The following is a 21,175-nucleotide window of genomic DNA, read 5'->3' as shown; positions in this document are numbered from 1 at the left end:
TTGCAGCCCCAGAACATGTACTGAGAGTAACGACTGACAGTGAGCATTATACAATCTTTAAGTAACACGAACTAGGTATTGTTATGGTCTGCTTTGATGACAAAGAATTTCTTGACTTTTAATTTCCAAACAGTAGCATTATTGAGCCACCTATGCTTAAAATGAATTGAAATTTATGTATCTTTGTAGACTTCCATCCTTGTGGTGGTGTGAGGGTCACAATTCTCTACTGTGGATTTGCAGTATGTAAACATCCCCCAAGCAAAGTTCTGCATCATACTTGTCTGTTTTAATCAATTTTGATAGGTGTCCCCAATGCAGTGCAAAGGTCCTAAGTGCCTACAACTTGCAGCTTAAGTCAATACCTCATTTTTTGTGCTACTGTCATACAATGTGAATGTGCATCATTTTTTAAGAGATTGAAGAGAGAGAGTCAAATGTTGTGTACTGCAGCTCAGTGTAGTGGTCAATGCTAACCGCCACTGTCCAGAATTCTTTTTATCCTCCAGCCCCCAGCACTGGTTATGTAACTGAAAGCTGTGAATTCCAAACAACAATGGACTTTCAACCACATATATCAAATCATTGTGATACCCCTCCCCCCACTCCCAAAGAAAAGAAAAGAAAAAAAACAACATAACAAAACAGATGTTTTGTTGCTTATCTGTCGGAGACAAAATACAATGCGTTGTGTGTCTGAATAGGCTGCCTGAAGTTGGGATAACTGTTGGTATTTAAAGAAAAAACAGTTGGAAGTTTGCAATGTTACAAAATTGGGATTGGTAATGAATAAAACCTTTTATTCTGGAGCAGCGTTTATTTCAATTTCTGTAATCTGTGCAAACATTCTTCTTTGGACAAACGCAGAGAAGATTGGTGATTGCACAAAAGAAAACTTTCAAAGCAAGAATCACACTAAGGACAAAGGAACGATTTTGAGGTTCAGATAAAAACCTGACTTTCAAAAACAGACCCCCAGCAGGGCATAGTGACTGGTCTGCAGTTACCATTTATTAACAAAGGTGTCACCAGAGGGTGTAACAGAGGTTGTTGAGGTTGTAACTGTACTGCATTAGTCCGTACAGTTTAAAGGTTTAATATGCATTCATCATCATCATCTTTATTAGCACACATAGAAGTCCATAAAAAACAACAGCAAATAATTATTATGAATGATAATAAATAGGACAGTCAGCATTAATGTATTAATCTTATGCTTTATGTACTTTCCAGCACACTCTGGGTGAGCAACTGCAATGTCAGGTTTCTTTTTTCATGGTTAAATTCATATCATAACCTTCAATCTACCCATGTTCCTTATTTTCTGTCAAAATAAAGCATATCTGTATCCAAACAGAAAGTCAATTACCCTTACTTTAAGACAGAACAAAGGTCCAAAATGAAACAAAAACAGTTTTGAATGCAAATAGTGGAATTTCAATAGGTGAAAAATAAGACATTATTTGTGTTTACAAGTTTAATTGTTGACAGCCCCACTTATAAAGCACATATACCCCATGTAATTTTACTTCGGAGTAAATACATCTTTAGAAATTGTCCAATTTGTTGTTCTCAGCTCTATGATCACACCGACAGGAATCAGTTGCTTCAGCATCCTTGTGTTTCACTCAGAGGCTCAAACATGTTTCATACATTTTTTTCAAATGCACCCCTCCATTTTTCAAACTCCAATTTTGCCACATAGTTGCGTTGCAGTGCTTTGCTCCAACCGACAAAAAGCAACATTGCACACTGGTCTGGAGCGAGTTCACAAAAATGTTCACCTGGAGGTTAATCATCAAAAGTTAATTATTCGTCTGTGGCCCATAGACCTCACTGTTACCTGGAGCTTGTGCTACTGGATGGGACGTCAGCTGATGTACTGATGATTTACTATGCATTGTGTGGTGTTTTGAAATTGTTTGGGAGCTTTGCTTTCTTTTCCAAGATGTTTGGATCATTATGCTCCATGTGGATTGACCTGATACATATCTCCAGTGGAGCAGAGTAGAGTGCCAGTCCTGGGATACGCCAGAGATGTACTGGAGTGCATACAGTGGAATTGCAAAGGCTGACTACAAAGGGAGCGATTTGCTCTGCAGTGTGTTTCACAACTGTGTCAGGGCATAGGTGGAGTATGTAGAAATTTGGGGTAACTGTTAGCTCTGCCACCATGCAGGGGAAAAGGGACAGCCCCCCCCCCCACACACACACACACAGGGAAAATGTCTCAAGGGGCATAATGACAGGGTGTTAAGTGTACAGCTTACTATCAAAGGGGAAAAAAAATATTTTCTTTTGGCCTTTAAGAAAAACATAAAAACAGAATAATCTTTGAGATGTATATCATCACTGAAAATTGGTCACATAATTTTAATTTTGGATGTTTATGTACACCTTTCTGCTGATCTCTTTCTAACAGAGTTTGGAGGGAAGAGGGGAGAGTAGAAGTAGAAAGAGAGAAATGAAATGAGGTGTGTCTAAAGAGTGGTCTGAAAATCTGCTCAGAAAGTGAGATGGGTCAGGCTGTAGACCGTACATCTCTGAGAGCCACTCTCACAGAACATTCATCTGAGACACGATATATCTCAGAAAGAAAGTGCTATAATTTGCCAGTACAGCATGTTTCTAGTTTTTTTTTTTTTTTTTTAATTTAACTTTATTCATGAACGAAGTCTGGTAGTTACATTAACAAATTAACCACACTGCAAACATAACAGACTAGGCAGCATTTCATAAATAAAACAGAGAAGAAAAGATCAGAGGTTTCATCTGGGGATGAAATTATGTTTGGAAGTAGTTACAGTAACAGCGGCTCACTTTAGCTTTGTTAACTTTAGCTTAAGCAGGCTTACCAATGCTAGCTACATCAATAGCGTTACTCAATAAGCCAATGTAACTAAGTATGCTTTAGCTTTAGCAAACATAGCTAAAGCTAATGTAGCTACAGAGTTTACATATCTGTGTTGTGAGCTTAGATTGGGCTACTTAGCTTTGTTAGCTATGTGTCTTATAAAGCTAACAGAACTTCATAAGCTATGCTGGCTGCGTTAGAATGTTTTCATGAATGTTTTTCCCGTTAAGCAGACTGCGTACTCTGCTTTTTGAAATGTTTTGTAATCAGGCTTTGCAGGTCAGTTTTTTGACTTTTAACTTTGGTATTCTTACTGTAACCCTTACCCTAACCCTAAACAGAAGTTTTCAAAAGTTTGATCGTGGAGATATACGGCGTGTCAGATGAATGGTCTGTAAAAGTGTGTCCATCAGATGCTCTACAGCCAGACTGTCTTCCTGAAGTCACAAATGAGCCTTTAAACAAGCCAGTGTGGTTAAGACAGTCCTTGTGGGCCACTTCTTCTGTTCTCTGACTCTTAAACAGCAACCACAGCTGTACTTTTACAGGTGCCTGGCCTCATCCAGCTCACCACATACTGGGTGCCCAGGACTCGGTGGGCTGGTCCAGACACCAGGGTCAACCGCGTGCGTCATGGAGAGGGCAGCTGGGAGGATACCTGGAGGAATGGAGCTTGGGGCTGGCGCTTGCCTGGATGATGGCCATCAAGCGACCAAAGCACAGTACAGGAGCAAGATTGACTGAACTGGCATATGATCTCATACTTGACCTGACCTGACACTTGAAGAACTTTTGCAGGCAACATTGCCAAAAAAACAACACAACCAATTATTAGTCCTATTCACACACATCGACAGACCACTAGCTATGTCACTTGGGTGTAATTTGGGGTTCAGTGTCTTGCCCAGTTAGGACACTTTGACATGGGACTGCAGGAGCTGGGGATCGCACCTCAGACCTTTCTGTAAAAGAGTTAATGGCTCACATGCATCTGAGTCATAGGTGCCCCATGAGCATGAAATTGGCTTAAATTAGAACAACAACACTGATGTTCTTTGACATATCCTCAACAAATAAAAAGTGCAACATCTGTCTTTCCCTACATTACACTTAGTTATAAACTATTTATTGTATATATTTCTAAATGCTATAAAGGGGAGTTTGTCATCAATATTTAATTGCATGCCGAGTTCAAGGGCCACATATATCTTGATGTACATCCTGTTGGCTGCGCATGTAATGAGTGCAGAATAATTAAAATTTAATTTGGTGTCATACCATGGTGACAGTGTCAACAACATGATTCCACTAGAGGATGAACGGCATGTTTATGTGCTCACTTCAGTGTACAATTTCTGCTCTCTGTATTTGAAGAACATATGGCAGTGAATGGCAGTGATGCTCAAACAATGTTCAGCTATTGTATTATGAGTCATGTTTTCTCAGTAAACCACAGCAATCCATTACAGTAAAAGCTTTCACAATGCTTTTTATAGTGTTTCTGATGTCCTCCGTTCTGCTGGATTGAAGAGTCGAGTGACATGATTGGTGAATTACACCATTATCTACTGACCTGTGAGGTTAAGTGCAAGGAATTTTTTACTCATAAAGCAGCACGGCTGTTGACTGCTATGAACACAAATAAAATGATAAGCTCTTTAGATTTTAAGAGTTTATATGTTTTCATTCAACAGGTCATTTAAATTAGTGATCACATGAGAACCGACTCAGGACAAATGGCAGCATTGCAACAGGATTAGCTGTGAAAAGAGGGAAATGTGAAAGAAACTGAAACAAAAATGTACAATACAGTCATTGAACTTTCTTTTATGAGTATCTGCTCCAACACATGAATCTCTTCTGCTTTGAGCATGGAACACATTGAAAGGTTTTAAAATTTCTCACATGTGAAAGGCCCCACATGACAACAAATAATGGCAGATTTAACTGTTGCTCGTTCCATGTAACAACCCTGCTGTTCTTAGGGCTCCCACCACTTATCGTGCCAATAAAAAGTATTCACCCCTTAATATTATAAATCGATCATGGTCAATTTACAGTCATGGACCAAAGTATTGGCACCCCTGGAATTTTTCCAGAAAATACACCATTTCTCCCAGAAATTGTTGCAATTACAAATGTTCTTGGTATACACATGTTTATTTTCCATATGTGCATTGGAACAACACAAAAAGCATAGAAAAAAAAAACAAAATTGACATAATTTTACACAAAACTCAAATATGGGCCAGACAAAATTATTGGCCCCCTTTTAAAACTGTGGGTAAATCATTTTATTTCAAGTATGTGATGCTCATTTAAACTCACCTGTGTCAAGTAACAGGTGCTGGCAACCTAGAAATCACACCTGAAGCCAGTTAGAATGTGTCCACCGTGTCCCAATTTATTAAGCACATGACATTTTTCTCTTTTTTTCCTAAATATTAATGCAAATGACAGTCAGAATTATTTTCATGTCATCAGCTGTTAGAGCATAAATGTGAGCATAAAATGTTTTCGAACAAACTTCATAATGATAACAATTAAACAAAAAAAATAAAAACTTCAAAATGCACTGTTCCACATTATTATGCCCAACAAAGTTTTAAAAGATTTTATTGGTTGTAAAGAACTGAAAATGGCCATTTGTTGAATTTGCAGCATTAGGAGGTCATTTTACAAAAATCAAAAGCTATTTCAATCAAAAACATCTTAACAGGCAAAGTCCCATGTTAACATAGGAGCCCCTCTTTGATATCACCTTCACAATTCTTGCATCCATTGAACTTGTGAGTTTTTGGAGAGTTTCTACTGGAATTTCTTTGCAGGATGTCAGAATAGCCTCCCAGAGCTGCTGTTTTGATGTGAACTTCCTCCCACCCTCATAGATCTTTTGCTTGAGGATGCTCCAAAGGTTCTCAATAGGGTTGAGGTCAGGGAAGGTTAGGGGCCACACCATGAGTTTCTCTCCTCTGACACAGAGGTATTCTTTGCAGCATCAGATGGTGCATTGTCATGCATGAAGGTAATTTTTCTACAGAAAGTACTGTTCTTCTTTTTGTACCATGGAATAAAGTGGTCAGTCAGAAACTCTACACTGAGGTCATTTTCACACCTTCAGGGACCCTAAAGGGGCCTCTCTCCTCATAAATCTGGCCAAGAACATGACTCCGCCACCTCCTTGCTGACGTGACAGCCTTGTTGGGACATGGTGGCCATCCACCAACCATCCACTATTCCTCCATCTGGACCATCCAGGGTTGCACGGCAGTCATCAGTCAACGAGACTGTTTGAAAATGAGTCTTCATGTATTTCTGGGCCCACTGCAACTGTTTCTGCTTATGAGCATTGGATAGGGCAGCCGCATAGTAGGTTATACATGACTGCAGGCTTCTGGAGGATCCTACACCTTGAGGTTCCTAGCTCCAGAAGCACCAGCAGCTTCAAATACCTGTTTGCTGCTTTGTAATGGCATTTTAGCAGCTGCTCTCTTAATATGATGAATTTGTTCAGCAGAAACCTTTCTCATTATGCCTTTATCTGCATGAACCCATCTGTTCTCTGAATCAGCCACAAATTTCTTCACAGTATGATGAACACGCTTAATTTTTCATGAAATTCTGTTTTCATTCCTTGTCCAAGGCTTTGCATTATTTGACACTTTTTGGCAGCAGAGAGATCCTTTTCTTTCCCATATTGCTTGAAACCTGTGGCCTGCTTAATAATGTGGAACGTCCTTCTTAAGTAGTTTTCCTTTAATTGGGCTCACCTGGCAAACTAATTATCACAGCTGATATTGATTTCAGTGATCCAAAGAACCCTGAGACACAATATCATCCATGAGTTTAATTAAAAACAAAAAATTAATTTTTATGACACTAAAATACAATTTGCATAATAATTTGGGACACAGTGTAAAAGTTGACTCAACCTTTGTGTTGTGTGCCTGTGTGTGTCACACCAAGCATGGAGAAATGAAAGAAGAGCCGTGAATTGTCAGAGGACTTAAGAAGCAAAATTGTGGACAAATATGAACAATCTCAAGGTTACAAGACCATCTCCAGAGATCTGGAAATTACAGTACCTACAGTCAAACATGGTGAAGGTTCAAAGATGTTCTGGGGTTGTTTTGCTGCCTCTGGCACTGGCTGCCTTGACTGTGTGCAAGCAATCATGACATCTGGAGACTGTCAAAAGATTTTGGGTCACAATGTAGGGCCTAGTGTCAGAAAACTGGATCTGTGTCAGAGGTCATGGGTGTTCCAGCACGACAATGACTCGAAACATACCTCAAAGGCACCAAGAAATGATTGAAGACAAAGTGCTGGAGAGTTCTGAAGTGGCCAGCAATGAATCCAGATCTAAATGCCATTGAACACCTATGGCGAGATCTCAAAATTGCTGTTGCAAGAAGGCACTCTTCAAATCTGAGAGACCTGGAGCAGTTTGCAAAAGAAGAGTGGTCCAAAATTCCAGTTGAGAGGTGTAAGAAGCTTGTTGATAGTTATAGAAAGCCTTTGGTTTCAGTTGTTTTTTTCCCAAGGGTGTGCAACCAAATATTAAGTTGAGGGTGCCAACAATTTTGTCTGGCACATTTTTTGAGTCTTGTGTAAAATTATGCCAATTTTGGCTTTTTTCTTCGGATTTTTGTGTTGTTCCAATGCACATAAAGGAAATAAATGTGTAAATCAAAAACATTTGTAATTGCAACAATTTCTGGGAGAAATGGATTATTTTCTGGAAAAATTCCAGGGATGCCAATACTTTGGTTAATGACTGTAATCAACCTGTTTTTTGTTTTGTTTTGTTTTGTTTTGTTTACAAAACAGATGGTAAACAATCTTTAATGTCAATGTGGAAACAGATTTCCACAAAGTAACATCAAATAAAAATACATAGGGTAAAATAAGTGACTGCATAAATATTTACCCCATTTAAAATGACTGACCTATTTCATCAGTAGTCCAGCCAATTGGTGCTAGCAGTCTCTCAATTAGAGAAGTGGAGATCACCTGAGAGCAGTGAATGTCTCTCAAGTGGTTGTACTATAAAGACACTTGTGTTTGGAATGTCCAGTCACTGGTTTATTAGTATTCCTGGCAACCATTGCACTATGATAATAAATAATAATAATAATAATATCTTGAATTTATATAGCGCCTTTCAAGAAACCCAAGGACGCTTTACAGGAACACATAGACATGGACAAACTATGTGAGGGGTAGGATGAGTGTGAGGGGTGGTTTAGTGAAGACTGTAGGCTGTGGTGAACAGGTGGTGCTTGAGACCTTTTTTGAAAATGTCCAGAGATGGAGCGTTACGGATGTCTGCAGGAGGAGTGTTCTAGAGGGTGGGGGCTGCAGCACTGAAGGCTTTGTCTCCATAGGTTCGGAGTTTGGTTTTGGGCATGGAAAGTAGGCCGGTGTCTGAAGATCGAAGGTTGCGGGATGGTGTGTATGGATGGTGGAGATCAGAAAGGTACTGGGGAGCCAGAGCATGGAGAGATTTGTATGTGAGGAGGAGGACTTTGTAGTTGATACGGGACTTGATAGGGAGCCAGTGGAGGTGGATGAGGGTTGGAGTGACGTGTTTCCAGGGTCTAGTGCGGGTGAGAACTCTAGCTGCAGAGTTTTGGACATACTGAAGCCTGTCCAGGGTTTTGCTAGGAACTCCAGACAGGACTCCATTACAGTAGTCCAGGCGGGAGGTTATGAAAGCATGGATGAGTGTTTCAGCCACAGACTCAGGGAGTGATGGTCGGAGTCTGGAGATGTTCTTGAGATGATAGAAGGCAGATTTGGTGACAGACTTTATGTGGGACTGGAAGGAGAGGGTGGAGTCCAGGATGACGCCCAGGTTTCGGACCTCGGAGGACGGACAGATGGAGGTCCCGTCCACATCGCGCATGAGATCTCCAACCTTCTGCAGCAGTGCTTTGGGGGCCACCACCATGAGCTCTGTTTTATTGCTGTTGAGTTTGAGTTAGTTAGAGGTCATCCAGGCTTTGATGTCATGGAGGCAGTTTACCAGGGAGTGGGGAGGGAGCTGAGTGGATGGTTTGGTGCTGAGATAGAGTTGGGTGTCATCTGCATAAGAGTGAAAGCTGAGACCATGTTTGTGAATAATCTGTCCAAGGGGAAGCATGTAGATGGTGAAAAGGAGAGGTCCAAGAACAGAGCCTTGAGGCACGCCCTGGTTAACTGGGGTGGGGGATGAGTGAGAGGTGCCAATGGTAACAAACTGTTTTCTTTGTGAGAGATACGAGTGAAACCAGGAGAGAGCTGTACCAGTGATGCCAAGATGGTGAGACAGGCGGTCAAGGAGGATGGTGTGGGATATTGTGTTGAAGGCAGCGGTTAGGTCAAGGAGGATGAGGAGGCTGATGTGTCCAGAATCTGCAGCTGTGAGGAGGTCGTTGGTTATTTTGATAAGGGCGGTCTCAGTGCTGTGGTGAGTGCGAAATCCTGATTGGAGAGGTTCATGGAGCTCATGGTTGGACATGTGTTGCTGGAATTGGGCAGCGACTGCTTTTTCGAGAATTTTGCTGATGAAGGGAAGGTTGGAGATTGGTCGATAGTTGGAGAGGTCCTCCGGGTCTGACCCGGGCTTCTTGATGATGGAGGTTACTGAGGCAGTTTTGAAGGATGAGGGGACAATTCCAGATGATAATGAGGTGTTGATGATGACTACCATGATGGGGCACAGAACAGACAGAGATGCTTTCACCAGTGGTGTGGGCATGGGGTTGAGGGAGCAGGTGGATGCCTTGGCCTTCTTGACCCATTCAGTCACTTGGAGAGTGTCCACGGGTGTGAAGCAGGAAAGACGGCAGTGAGGCGGAGGAGTGGTGTCCTGGTGTGAAGTGAAATCCTGAGGTGGAGGTCCAGATGAAAGTTGCTGCTGGATGGAGGCAACTTTATCCTGGAAAAACTGGGAATACTCCAAGCAACTCAGAGAAAGGCTTATTAAAAAGTCAGGGAATGGATGCAAAAAAACTTCCAAGGCACTGAACATCCTCCGGAGCTCAGTTAAATCCATCATCAAGAAATAGAGGGAATATGGCACATGTGTAAATCTTAGTATATCAGGCTGTCCTCACAAACCGAGTGATCATGCAAGAAGGAAACTAGTGAAAGAGGCCATCAAGACAGTACAACTACTCTGAAGGAGTTACAAGCCTTGGCAGCTGAGATGAGAGAGACTTTACAACAACTGTTGCCCGTGTTCTTCACCAGTGGCAAAGAGGAAGTCACTGTTGAAAAAAACATATCAAATCTCCCCTAGAGTTTGCCTAAAGGCATGTGGGAGACTCAGTGGTCAAGTAGGAGAAAGTTCTTTGGTCTGGTGAAACCACACTTTTTGGCCATCAGAGAAGACGCTTTGTTTGGCAGACAACAAACACTGCACATCACCACATCCCCATAGTGAAGCACGATGGTGGCAGCACCATGCTGTGGGGATGCTTCTCAGCAGCCAGCCCTGGAAGGCTTGTAAATGTAGAGGGTAAAATGAATGCAGCAGAATCTAGGAAAATCCTGGAGGACAATCTTCAGTCTGCAAGGGAACTACAGCTTGGGAGAAGATTTATTGTCCAGCAAGACAGTGATTCAAAGCACACAATGAAGACTACTCAGAAATGGCTTAAAGACTACAAGGTGAATGTTCCGGAATGGTCGAGTCAAAGTCCAGACCTCAATCCAAAACTGGACTTGAGAAGAGCCGTTCATGCCAGATCTTTGCATAATCTGTCAGAGCTTGCTTGAGCAGATTTGCAAAGAAGAATGGAGTAAAATTGCAGTGTCCAGATGTACACTGATTGAGACTCATCCACACAGACTCAGTGCTGTGACTGCAGGCCAAAGGTGCCTCTACTAAACACTGAATTGAAGGGGGTGAATATTTGTGCTGTTGTTATTCTACTCTACGTATTTGTACTTAATTGAAATTACTTTGTAGAAGTGTGTTTTCACTGTGACTCGTAAGAGTTTTTGGTCTAAAAAGCCAAATAATATTGACTGTGTTTTTTGAACACTGGATCTAGATCAATGCGTTTTACCTTAGCATGCAAAAGGGACACTTGATTTGTTTTCTCTCTGCTCACATTTAGCACATAGATGGAAGCTTTACAGTAACGCAAATACTGAAATGATCATTTTACAGTTAATGTATTGCGATTACTAAGTCAGCAGCAGTAACGTGTTGCACTAAATATTACAGTAACACGTTACGTAGTTGTGTGTTACACCCAACACTTCAGGTAGGATTACTCCCCCTTATCGTATTGATATGATCATGTAAACACACACTGGGATGCAAAGACATTTTAGCTCATGCAGGTTAAGTATGACTAAGTATGATTCTGTTCATAGAAAGAGCAACAGACAAAGACAAATATATTTTGTAGTGCTTGTAAAATATGCAAGCTTGCCCATGTGTTCTTGGTTATCATGTGAAGCTTGTTCAATATCCTTTTTTTTTAAACTTGACTTGTGGTCATTTTTTCTAACAGTGGATCAAATAAGAAAAGGATAATGAAGACTGAAGTAAAATGGGTTCCTTATGCAGTTATTATTATTATCATTATTTGTATTACCATTAACCATGCTGCTGTGGGGTCTGGTGGACCTCAAACAATAAGGAAATAAATGTCAAAGTGGGGCCAAAGTCAACAAAACACACATGAGTTAAATAAAACAGGCCAGAATCAGACGTGTCAGGAAATATATGTTTGAGTTAAGAAAAAAATAAACTTTCATACATTGTCCTGTTTTACCATCCAGTGTTTAATGTCTAAACATAAGCTGAAGGTGGTTTAAGAAAATTGCCAATAAAGTCTTAATTCAAATCACAGCAAAGCAGCAGACTGAGACTATTTTAAAAACGGACATCTCCTGTATTATGTCTCGGTAATCCAATCCTACTAGATGCAACTTTTTGAGAGACTGCAGGGGGAAAAAGCGGTTTGGCAAAGGCTCTGCGATCTGTTGAATGTAGAGTTTGTTTGAGGGGTGAGAAAATATGTCATTTCGGAGTCGTGGTTTATTCCCACGTAAGAGAGTGCGCACCAATCAGAGGCCTTGACGCTCCACCCTACCTGCCTCCTCTCCGCCCCCCCTTTTCCATCCACATACTCACTGGTGAACACGACCTGCCGCCTGCCACATCTGGAGCAGCTTCACAACACGACAAACTTCGTCTTTTACAGCAACATTCAGGCGTGCGAGAAGTGTGTATCCGTCAGGGTGACATTTTTTGGCTTTCTCTGTGTAGTAAGTAGACATTCCTGAAGTTAAGTTTGCGTTTTTGTGTGGTTCTCGGAGATTTTTTGGCTCCGTTGGGGAGTTTCATACATTCAGTTGCTGTATAACTGCCACGCTAGTTTTTGATGAGGCAAAACGGCGACTTTTCTAGAAAATAACATACATGACGCGTTTCCAAGCTGTGTCTATATACTATTTCATGAAGAGCCAGTGACAGGGAATTTTAGTAGCGGGTGACTTTACGTCAATGACGTAGAAAAAAATCAATGAAAAGTCTGTTTTTCGTGGTTAAATGCTCAATTTAAAGCCTGTTTTTGACCCTGCTGCTGCACTGTACGCCACTAGATGCTGCATCAAGTCACAGGGAATCAAACAGTGACATTCAACAGCGACTTGGTGATGGAGTGACACATTTAGGGCTTCTTTTTTAGTCCAACACTGATCTAACATTTTGGAAAGGGGGGCTGGAATAAACCATAAGTCACACAGCTCCATACTGAAGTGTTTAAGTTAGTCTGAGGGGAAATTTAAAAGACCTAAAAATACAGCATTGGTTTCTTCCCCTACAAAGAATCATTTGAACTTCCCACCGCAGAGCGAGAGCGACATAAATAGTTCTGACATGTGGATGTAATTTCAGAAGAAGGGAAGAAAGAGAGAGACAGATGCAGAGAAATAAAGAGTGAGAGCGCGAGCTTAGCTGGGGCATATAGTAAGATTATAGGAAATTAAATCGAGGGCAGAGCGAGGCGATTACCGAGTTATGATTTCACTGGAAGCCGTTAGCATCGCGAGGCCAGATGGAGTGAGAAAAAACTCCAGTCGCTCCACTTTGAAGAGAGTAAAGTAGCTTAAATTATTTCATCTGAGCATCACCGTCTGTTTGAGCGCCGCGAGGACTCGGAGAGGTAGAGCTGCCCCAGGTCCGGGATGGGATCCGCTCTGCTGATGCACAACCTGGACTTCCTGCTCATCTCACTACTCAGCACTTTGTGCCTGGTAAGTCCAAAATTTTTACTCACATGCACAAAGGGCTCTTATGCAATGGGCGAAATATTGTCTTGATTTGTTGTCTCTAGCAGTCCAGTGATGCATCTCTGTGCACAGATCCCAGCAGCATGTCAGAAGGCTGCAGGATGAGCAGCTTTGTTGCAATAACCATTGTAATGTTTGCATCAGAGGACGATGGAGTGAGAAGTTAAATAGCACAAATCTATGATAACATGCAAAGTTCACAGTTACCTTTTGATTCTGTAAATCATTAGATTGCTTGTATATCATGTTAAAGGAGAAATGTATTGTTTTCAAAAAGAGATGCAGAAACAGAATCACATTTCTGCCTCTTCCTAGTGAATATAATTACCTTATAGCACTTGAGCTTGCAGTGAGCTTGGGTGGCACGTTAATGCACATATCAGAGAAAACCATGATAGAATCTGCTGTCAAAGACCTTTTTTGATTTAAGATTAATGAGTCAGAAAAAATAATGTGATTAAAAATGTAGCAGAGCTGTCAGCATTAATTCTGATTGCACTAATTAAGGTCCATAGTTAGAGCATTAATACTGTTAAGATTATTTTGGGAAATTCTTGCCTTTATTAGGATAGGGGAGCTTAAGAGAGACAGGATACATGTGGAGAGTGGTGGAAGACTAGGAATCAATACCACCACTAGTGCGTTGAGGGCTATAGCCTCATTATATGGGCGCCTGCTCTACCCACAGAGCTTCACCAGCACCTGTGTTAATACTTTTATTTGCATTAATCACATTTTATTGTCCCTATTGGCACACTTTGGGAAGCATTTTAAGTCTCTCTGCAGCCACAGTGATGTAAAATAAGTCAAATGTATCTTATTCCTCAGTCTTTGAAAAACTCACAGGCAGCTCAGTGGCCATGTGAAAATTCATCTGCATCTTCTATTTCAAATATTTCACTATTTACTCTTCTCTTATTTTCTTTTCAATCCATAGCAAATTCCTTTTCCAAGATTAAAATCATGCCATCACCTTCAATCTACCTGAAGTTTCTTATTTCCTTTCAAAATAAAAGTTGGTCTGTATCCATTTAGGAAATCAGTTACCCTTAGTTTGAAAGAGTACAAAAGCCAAAATGAAAGAAAAACTTTTTTTTTTTTTAATTTACTGTACGAATTTCAATAGTGGTAAAGTAAAGGGAAACTATTTTGATGAACTATACAAATTGTTTGATTAATTGCTATTTTAAAAGTCATGTAATTGGCAGCTGTAATACAGATTAATGTCATCATCCACTGTAGCCTGATATCACAGGCCAGTAACGCACAAATTTTTTGATTTGGAATTAAAAACGATACGAACCCCTCTCTGTGTTCTCACTGGGCTCTGTTAACATAGCCTGCTGATCCCAGGTCAGGTGAAATAATCCTGATGCCATGTATCTATTTTACAGCCTAAACAACAATATTTAGTGTATTACTAGGCCATTAGGTAATATTAGGTTATATATATTCTGTGATGACGTGTGACGTATCCCTGCTCAGGCCTGGATGCGTTGGACAGTGTGAGTGCAGGCCAAGGGGGGGACAGGGGAGGAGGGTCAAATGGCTTTAACACAGTACGAGCACAGACTGCTTAGTGTGAGTGCGGTTTCATCTGTCGCTCATGTGCCCAGTACACACACCCAGTCATCTGCCCGGTAAGGGGCTCAGACTGTTAACTAAAGTACAAACTGTTCAGAATTCACTAGTCATTTAGCAGTGTTTTTTTTTCCAGAAAATCATGAAAAGAAAAAGAAACCATACAGACATTAATAATTATAAAATAGTGGGGACGTGAAACCCAGTCTCCTGAGTCACAGACATCTGTATTACCGCTGAGCTAATAGGCAAGTTGATGACATAGGCGTAGTTTACGTACAAAGCGAAGACAACACCTGAAGTGGCTGGAAAAATCAATAAAACACGTATGTGTATGAAACAATACAACATCTACCACTGCACTGACAAATAAACCTGTTTAATCAATAGTATGATTTCATAAAGCATTCAGTCAAACTGATGCAAAAAAGATAGTCCGCTGGTTTCCTTACATTTCACAGACGTGAGCTGAACAACAACTTCCGGAGCATCTGGAGTGACTGAGCCATCACTCAAAAACCTCGCTGGCCAATAGGAATACGCCCCAGAAAAGCCCGTCCACATGTGACGTTTGTGTCAGAACTGAGAGCAAAACCTCAAGAAATGTAAACAAAGGATCAGGCAGCGCAACCGCAAAATTGAGAAGCGAGAGCAAAAGTCTGATCACTGAGAGAGAAAAACAGGAACTGTAAAAAAAGATAGATGTTCAAAATTCAAAGACTAATAATTTGGTTGCTATTTCAAATTTGTTCTATTGATGTGAACATTCTTCTGCTTGGATCAGATTTTATTGCTCTCAAATGCTAACTTTTGTTTGACACTGAAAAAGTTTTGTTTGAATCTTTTTGATACAAATCTCATTCATAGAAACAGAGCAGAGAAAATTGCAACAGATTCTGCAGTTGTACTTGTGCTGGATGTTAAACTAAACCTGATTTTTCATCTCCTAGACACACAGGTTTGTAACAACAGACATAACAGGAGGGAAGACTCTTAACTGTGTTTGCATTCATGCATTCTCTTACCGTTGCAGTAAAAGCGGTGTTTTTGTAGTTCAGAGCCTTTTTACTGTTGTAGGCATGGCATTGTGCTTCCTCCACATTGTTACATGGCTTTGAAAAGATGTCACCTGCAGCAATCCAACACTGGAATTCCAGTACTCTTAATTGATTTTGGCAGTAATTTTCTTCTGACAGACAGTAGTGTTTGTGTTCTGAACAGCTATGGCAACAGTTGAGAGCACCATTACAATTCATAGACACATACACATGTCCACAGTGCAGGCAGAGTAGTGTACCAAGTTGGTTGTGTGTGTTTTGGCTGAGGCTGTTGTGCATTCAACAGGCAGTTCGCCCAGGCTCTGAGGTATAGTGCATTTTCCCACTGATGTGGTCCATCCCTGCACCGCAGTGGACCTCGAGGCTCATTGGTCTAGATGGCAGAGAAAAACAATTATAACATAGCTGTGTATTTATAGCTGATTCAACATTCAGTCGTTAAAAGACTGTCTGTGAAGGATGTTTACCCGCTTTTTTAAGCTTTGCTGTTTGCTTAGTCTTCCTCCCCACAAAAAAGGCAACTATTTTTTCCAAACGGGATGACGATTACACTAAAAGCCAAAATTAACAGTGGAAAGTCTGCGTCTGTGTTTAAAGAAAGAAAACAAAAAATCAGGACACACAGTTAGAAATTAAAGGATTTTGCCACTCTCTGCAGGCTCAGCGCATAAACAATGATACCCTGGTTTACCACAATGAACTGGTGAGGTCCATAAATTGTTATTATCCGATTGAAATTGGCTGATGGGAGAGTAGACAACGAATCTGTCTCCGCTGTGTTTTACACCTCAGCAGGCATGTAGCAGTGACAGCTCGCAGACAAAGGTCAACCTCAAGAACTGTCTTTGTTCACTGTGACTGGCTGCCTCACTTACCCAGTTATTACATTTATTAAGCGGAAGCGGCGCTCGCAGGGAGCTCAGCGAGTGTTTAATTTCTACCTCATGACTGTGTTTTCCTCCCTGATGACTTGCATGTGTCCGATCCACGATGGAGGAACTGCAGCATGCATCTGTATCTACAATAGCAAAGTTTTGTAACAAAATATAAATGTTACAGTGTGCAGAGAGAGCAGATTATAAACCATTAAACATCTGATTGCTTTAACTTCAATCTTCAGTATTCGTATAGAGTAAATAGTTGCACCTATGATGTGTTGAATTAAAATGCTTCTTTTCAGTTTTTGCTAATTTTTGGATTGTTTTGAGCAGAGAGCCACTTACAGAGAGCCACAGGATGTTCACAGACACCATCAATCCGTCAAAGGATATAAATTATGCACTAAAACAATGACTTGTGATAGAAAACACTTCCCTGCTTTTCCCTTTCATAATTCAAAAAGCCTTTACAGTTATGGCTCTAAAAAGCACTCACTGCATGACCCACGGTATAATCTCTCAGAGTAGCTTCATTTCAAATTAGCCTGAATGGAACTTCATAACACAGATTAGAGTGTGGGATAATCCAATCTCAATCTGTCTCAAGTAATTGGGGGCAGCAGATTACTTCTCACTAATTCATATGAGCCGCTGGTGCATTTGAGCGTTCATGAAAAAGGCTTTTATGTTAAAATTCATTCTGCATGCCCTTTGAACTCTATCCCATTGTGAGTTACCATAATGTTTTTTTTTTCCAGTTTGTGTAAGAGACTGAAAAAGGTTTTAAGAGAAGCTTCTCCTTAAATGCCAATTGGGTTTTTTAGAGCTGTGGTTCTCAACTGGTGGGTCAGGACACAAAAGTGGGTCAAGGAGCTGCTTTCAGTGGGTTGTGATTATGTGCATGGGGAAAAAGTGCCAGAAAGTCTATGAAGCCCTTGGTGGACTAGAATACACAGATTTTTTTCACTCACTTTTTGCAGTGAGAGTGTAACTTTTGTTTATTTTCATGAGATCTTGACTTAGTCATCCTGTTATTGGGGTTATGAAGCAGATTTTTCTAGAGTTGTTCCAATAAAAGTATCCGAAATACATCTGATGCAAGTGTATTGACAATGGCGATTACATGTGTTTATGCACGGATCTGATACCATTTAGTTTAACTTTATATTTTGCTTTGTCTAGCCATGCTAAATGTTAGCATTTTAAACCAGGAATCAATTCTTCTTCACTGCGTGCACAAGCTACCGTTTTCAGAGCAGCGAAGAAGAACCAGAGGACTAGGGATGCTGATATTCAGCATTTTGACGCATATCGGCATCTGCCTTTTTTTTTTTTTTTCTTTTTTTAATCTGACGGCCGATAAGAGATCAATTTAAAACTGGATAATTTTGATTCTGATACGGCCACGCCTCTCTGTCTGGAGTCACTACTCTCTCTCCAGCACAGTTTGTGCTGCAGCATTGTCCCACCCACAGCACCATCTGATTGGTTACACAGAGCCAGGGCACGGGTAACAACCAATCAGCACTGAAAGCTGTGTGCATGCACATGGCGGAGATTATAGGAGAAAAAGTTTCACCAAGAGGAGATGCTCCAGAGAGCAGTTTTATGTTTCGAGGGTAAATTAAGGCAGCAGACACTCCTGAATTTGTAATAAACATCCCAGTCCTCTACACTCACTACTAGTAACGTTACTGTGAGCCCAATAACGTTATATAAACATAAGCGGCAGCTCTTCTCGCTCACAGTCCCTCCAGACGTGTCTGTTAATCACTGGAAACAAGGTTGCTGATAATATTGATATGGAAATAGTCCGTGATAGTAGAAGTATGTGTGTGTGTGAGTGAGAGAGAGTAAAATCCTAATGATCTCAATTCAATCCAGTTTTATTGCAGGAAAGCACATTCAGGTGAAGGCTGATTAGCTTTTGGCGTGATGTTAGCCCATCGGCTAGCCCACAGGTCCACTTTCTCCTCCTCTGGCTCTAGACGCTCAGCAGACTGTAGCAATGGGGAGAATGTCTGTTATGGTAGAGAATAGTGTGTGTTTGTGTGGAAGCCACATGAGAAACTCTACAACTCACGACCACTAACGTCACTGTGAGTACCAATACGTTAGCAGCGGCTGTCTATTCCTTCTTCTTCAGTTTTACAGCGGTTGGCATCCATCACTCTGGTGCATTACCGCCCCCTGTCTGTTCCTATGATAAACACTGATTATTACAGTGAAGATGCTGTAGGCTATTTAATGTTTTTAACGTTTTAATCACTTGAAACAAGGTTGCTGATAATATTGATAGGAAATTAATGATAATAGCAAGAAGTGTGATCTCATTATCTACACCGAAGAGAAGAGGGAAGGGTCAAATGCCCGCTGCTAGCTTGTGGTTGAAGATTGAAATTACATCACAAAACTACTGCACCAACAGAGTTATTATTTCTTAATAAAAACATTGCCACAGCATTTTAGAATATCGATACAATCGTGCAATACCACCATAATTTATTGTTTTTTTCTAACACCCTTACAATTCATAATTTCACTCTACATAAACATGCTGGGGGAACTTTTTTTTTTTACTGAAATTTCAGACCATAGTGAGTGTGTTTACATGGACTTAAGTAACTTGGTTATCAGCCTTATCCCAGTTTTAATCATATTTGGGATACTGTGTTTACATGCACACAGAGAAACTTGGTCATTTGTATCCCTGCATACTTGAGAAATACAAGTATCTCTGTTTCTGATCACTGCATTATACATGCGCAGGCATCTGTTTAACTTAATCTGTGAATTTTGTGTTTTTTGCAAGAAAAGGTCCTTATTAGTGCACAACCATAAAATACACATATTAATCTGAATTTTTCAGAGTGTTTGCCACACCTGTTCAGAGACTGGCTTTTAGAAAACAATCATTAGTTACATTAAGAGCATGTGCTCAACTTAAGAACAGGTAAGAAAAAAACAAGGAAAGTGAGTGAGAGGATGGCAAGGAATATAAGGGATACCTTAAATGAAAAGGCCTTCCTAACTTTATCTTTTAAATAATGATGAATATGAAGTGGTTGTAATCTGAAAAGCTCCTTTTTACTTTGAAAGGTACACCAGAAAAGTTCTGCATTTCAGGCCTTTACAGAGTACCATGTTTACCGTGTGCTGTCTATCCAACTACCCCTCAGAGAGCTCTGAACTCTGGTTAATTCATATCATGAGTGGTCATTCTCTGTCTCCACAGTAAACTACTCTCACGTGTCATTAATGGCTGAAAAATTATAGTGTTCAATTCACTGTTCATCAAAATATGAGCGTGTTTAGACACAACTACCGTCAGCTCACACAGACTGATCTGCTGCAGACGCAGCAGGCTGATTAACACTCTCTCTGAAAAAGTCTGACCAGCTGTCTCTCCGCCACACATCCAATATATTTCAAAGTCTCTGAAGTTAAATGAACAGTATAATCAAAGTCACCCCTGTGCAGGACGTCTGCAGCAGGTAGAAAACAGGTTATGGATTATACCTGGCACACTATGCTGTTCTTTCAAGGATTCCAGGTAGAGAAAATAATTTCTCAAGACCGGAATACTGGAACATCCTGATTTCTAAAAATGTATACATGCACAAACACTTGTTATAGGCAGTCAAAACAAACAGAAACCAGGATATTCAATTCCATGTAAACACAGTCGATAAAATACAACAATTGAATGTTGTCAATTTTTTTCAGGATCAAAATGCAAATTCTAAGTAATGCTTTCATACATATTTGGCCTTTATGCTGAACATTTTAGTTGAACCTAAGAAATGAAAGACAACACTTTCTGTATTTTGTCTAAATTTAAGTTGAAATTGCAAAACTAACAAGTAGATATGCCATTATTGCTGTGATTTTGGTTTGATCTTCGTCTCTTAACCAAGCAGTGACTTGTTGTAAAACCACAAAAACCAGATCTGTTCTTCTCTTTAGAGAGAACAATACTTATCCATTTCCATTGAAGCTGACACCCCTTAAAGAAAATTACACTTGACATGAAAGGAAGCTTCCTTTTATTGAACCGGTTGATATTAAAACAGTGTTCAAACTGTCATCTCTGACACTAGATTTTTATGTAAAAAGGATTTCTTACGTTAAGAATCCTTCAGGCTTGTTTTAGTCTCTCACTCAAAGGAAATACATGAAATGTTCAGAAAACTTTGCTGTAGTTTTTATTATTTGACATCAATCTAAAGCCCATTTGAATAGACAGTGGGGCACATACGGACCTGTACTGTCAGACTGCATGTAGTGTAAGAGTTCATACTGTTTGGATGTAGCTTTGATCCAGATTCCCTCTTATCAGGCCCCATTAAGACACAAAAGGAACAACAAAGGCCTGCCAGGAGCAATCTACTCATCTCAGTGTTCACTCACCAGGGTCTGGGTGTCATTACTGATTCCTTTTATTAAACAGAATGAGTGCGTCCATAGATGTATTGCCACAGTATAGTTATCATGTATTTGTAGCGCCG

The 21,175-nt window shown here is 40.4% G+C and overlaps 1 protein-coding gene across 1 annotated transcript in view; it reads left to right on the top strand.

Annotated features, from left to right (window-relative positions):
* The first annotated feature begins 13,045 nt into the window (after positions 1–13,045).
* pth1r (parathyroid hormone 1 receptor) overlaps positions 13,046–21,175 on the top strand; it is a 108,140-nt gene continuing 100,010 nt past the window's right edge. The window contains exons 1-2 of the mRNA XM_041803570.1: positions 13,046–13,114; positions 13,198–13,305. Of these exons, the coding sequence (XP_041659504.1) occupies positions 13,046–13,114; positions 13,198–13,305 (177 nt within the window). The remainder of the gene's footprint in view (positions 13,115–13,197; positions 13,306–21,175) is intronic.

Source organism: Cheilinus undulatus, linkage group 13, assembly GCF_018320785.1.
Source record: "Cheilinus undulatus linkage group 13, ASM1832078v1, whole genome shotgun sequence".
In the NCBI taxonomy this organism is placed as follows: Eukaryota; Metazoa; Chordata; class Actinopteri; order Labriformes; family Labridae; genus Cheilinus; species Cheilinus undulatus.
Note: the sequence above shows the minus strand (reverse complement) of the source record. Positions and strands in the feature narration are given on the sequence as shown.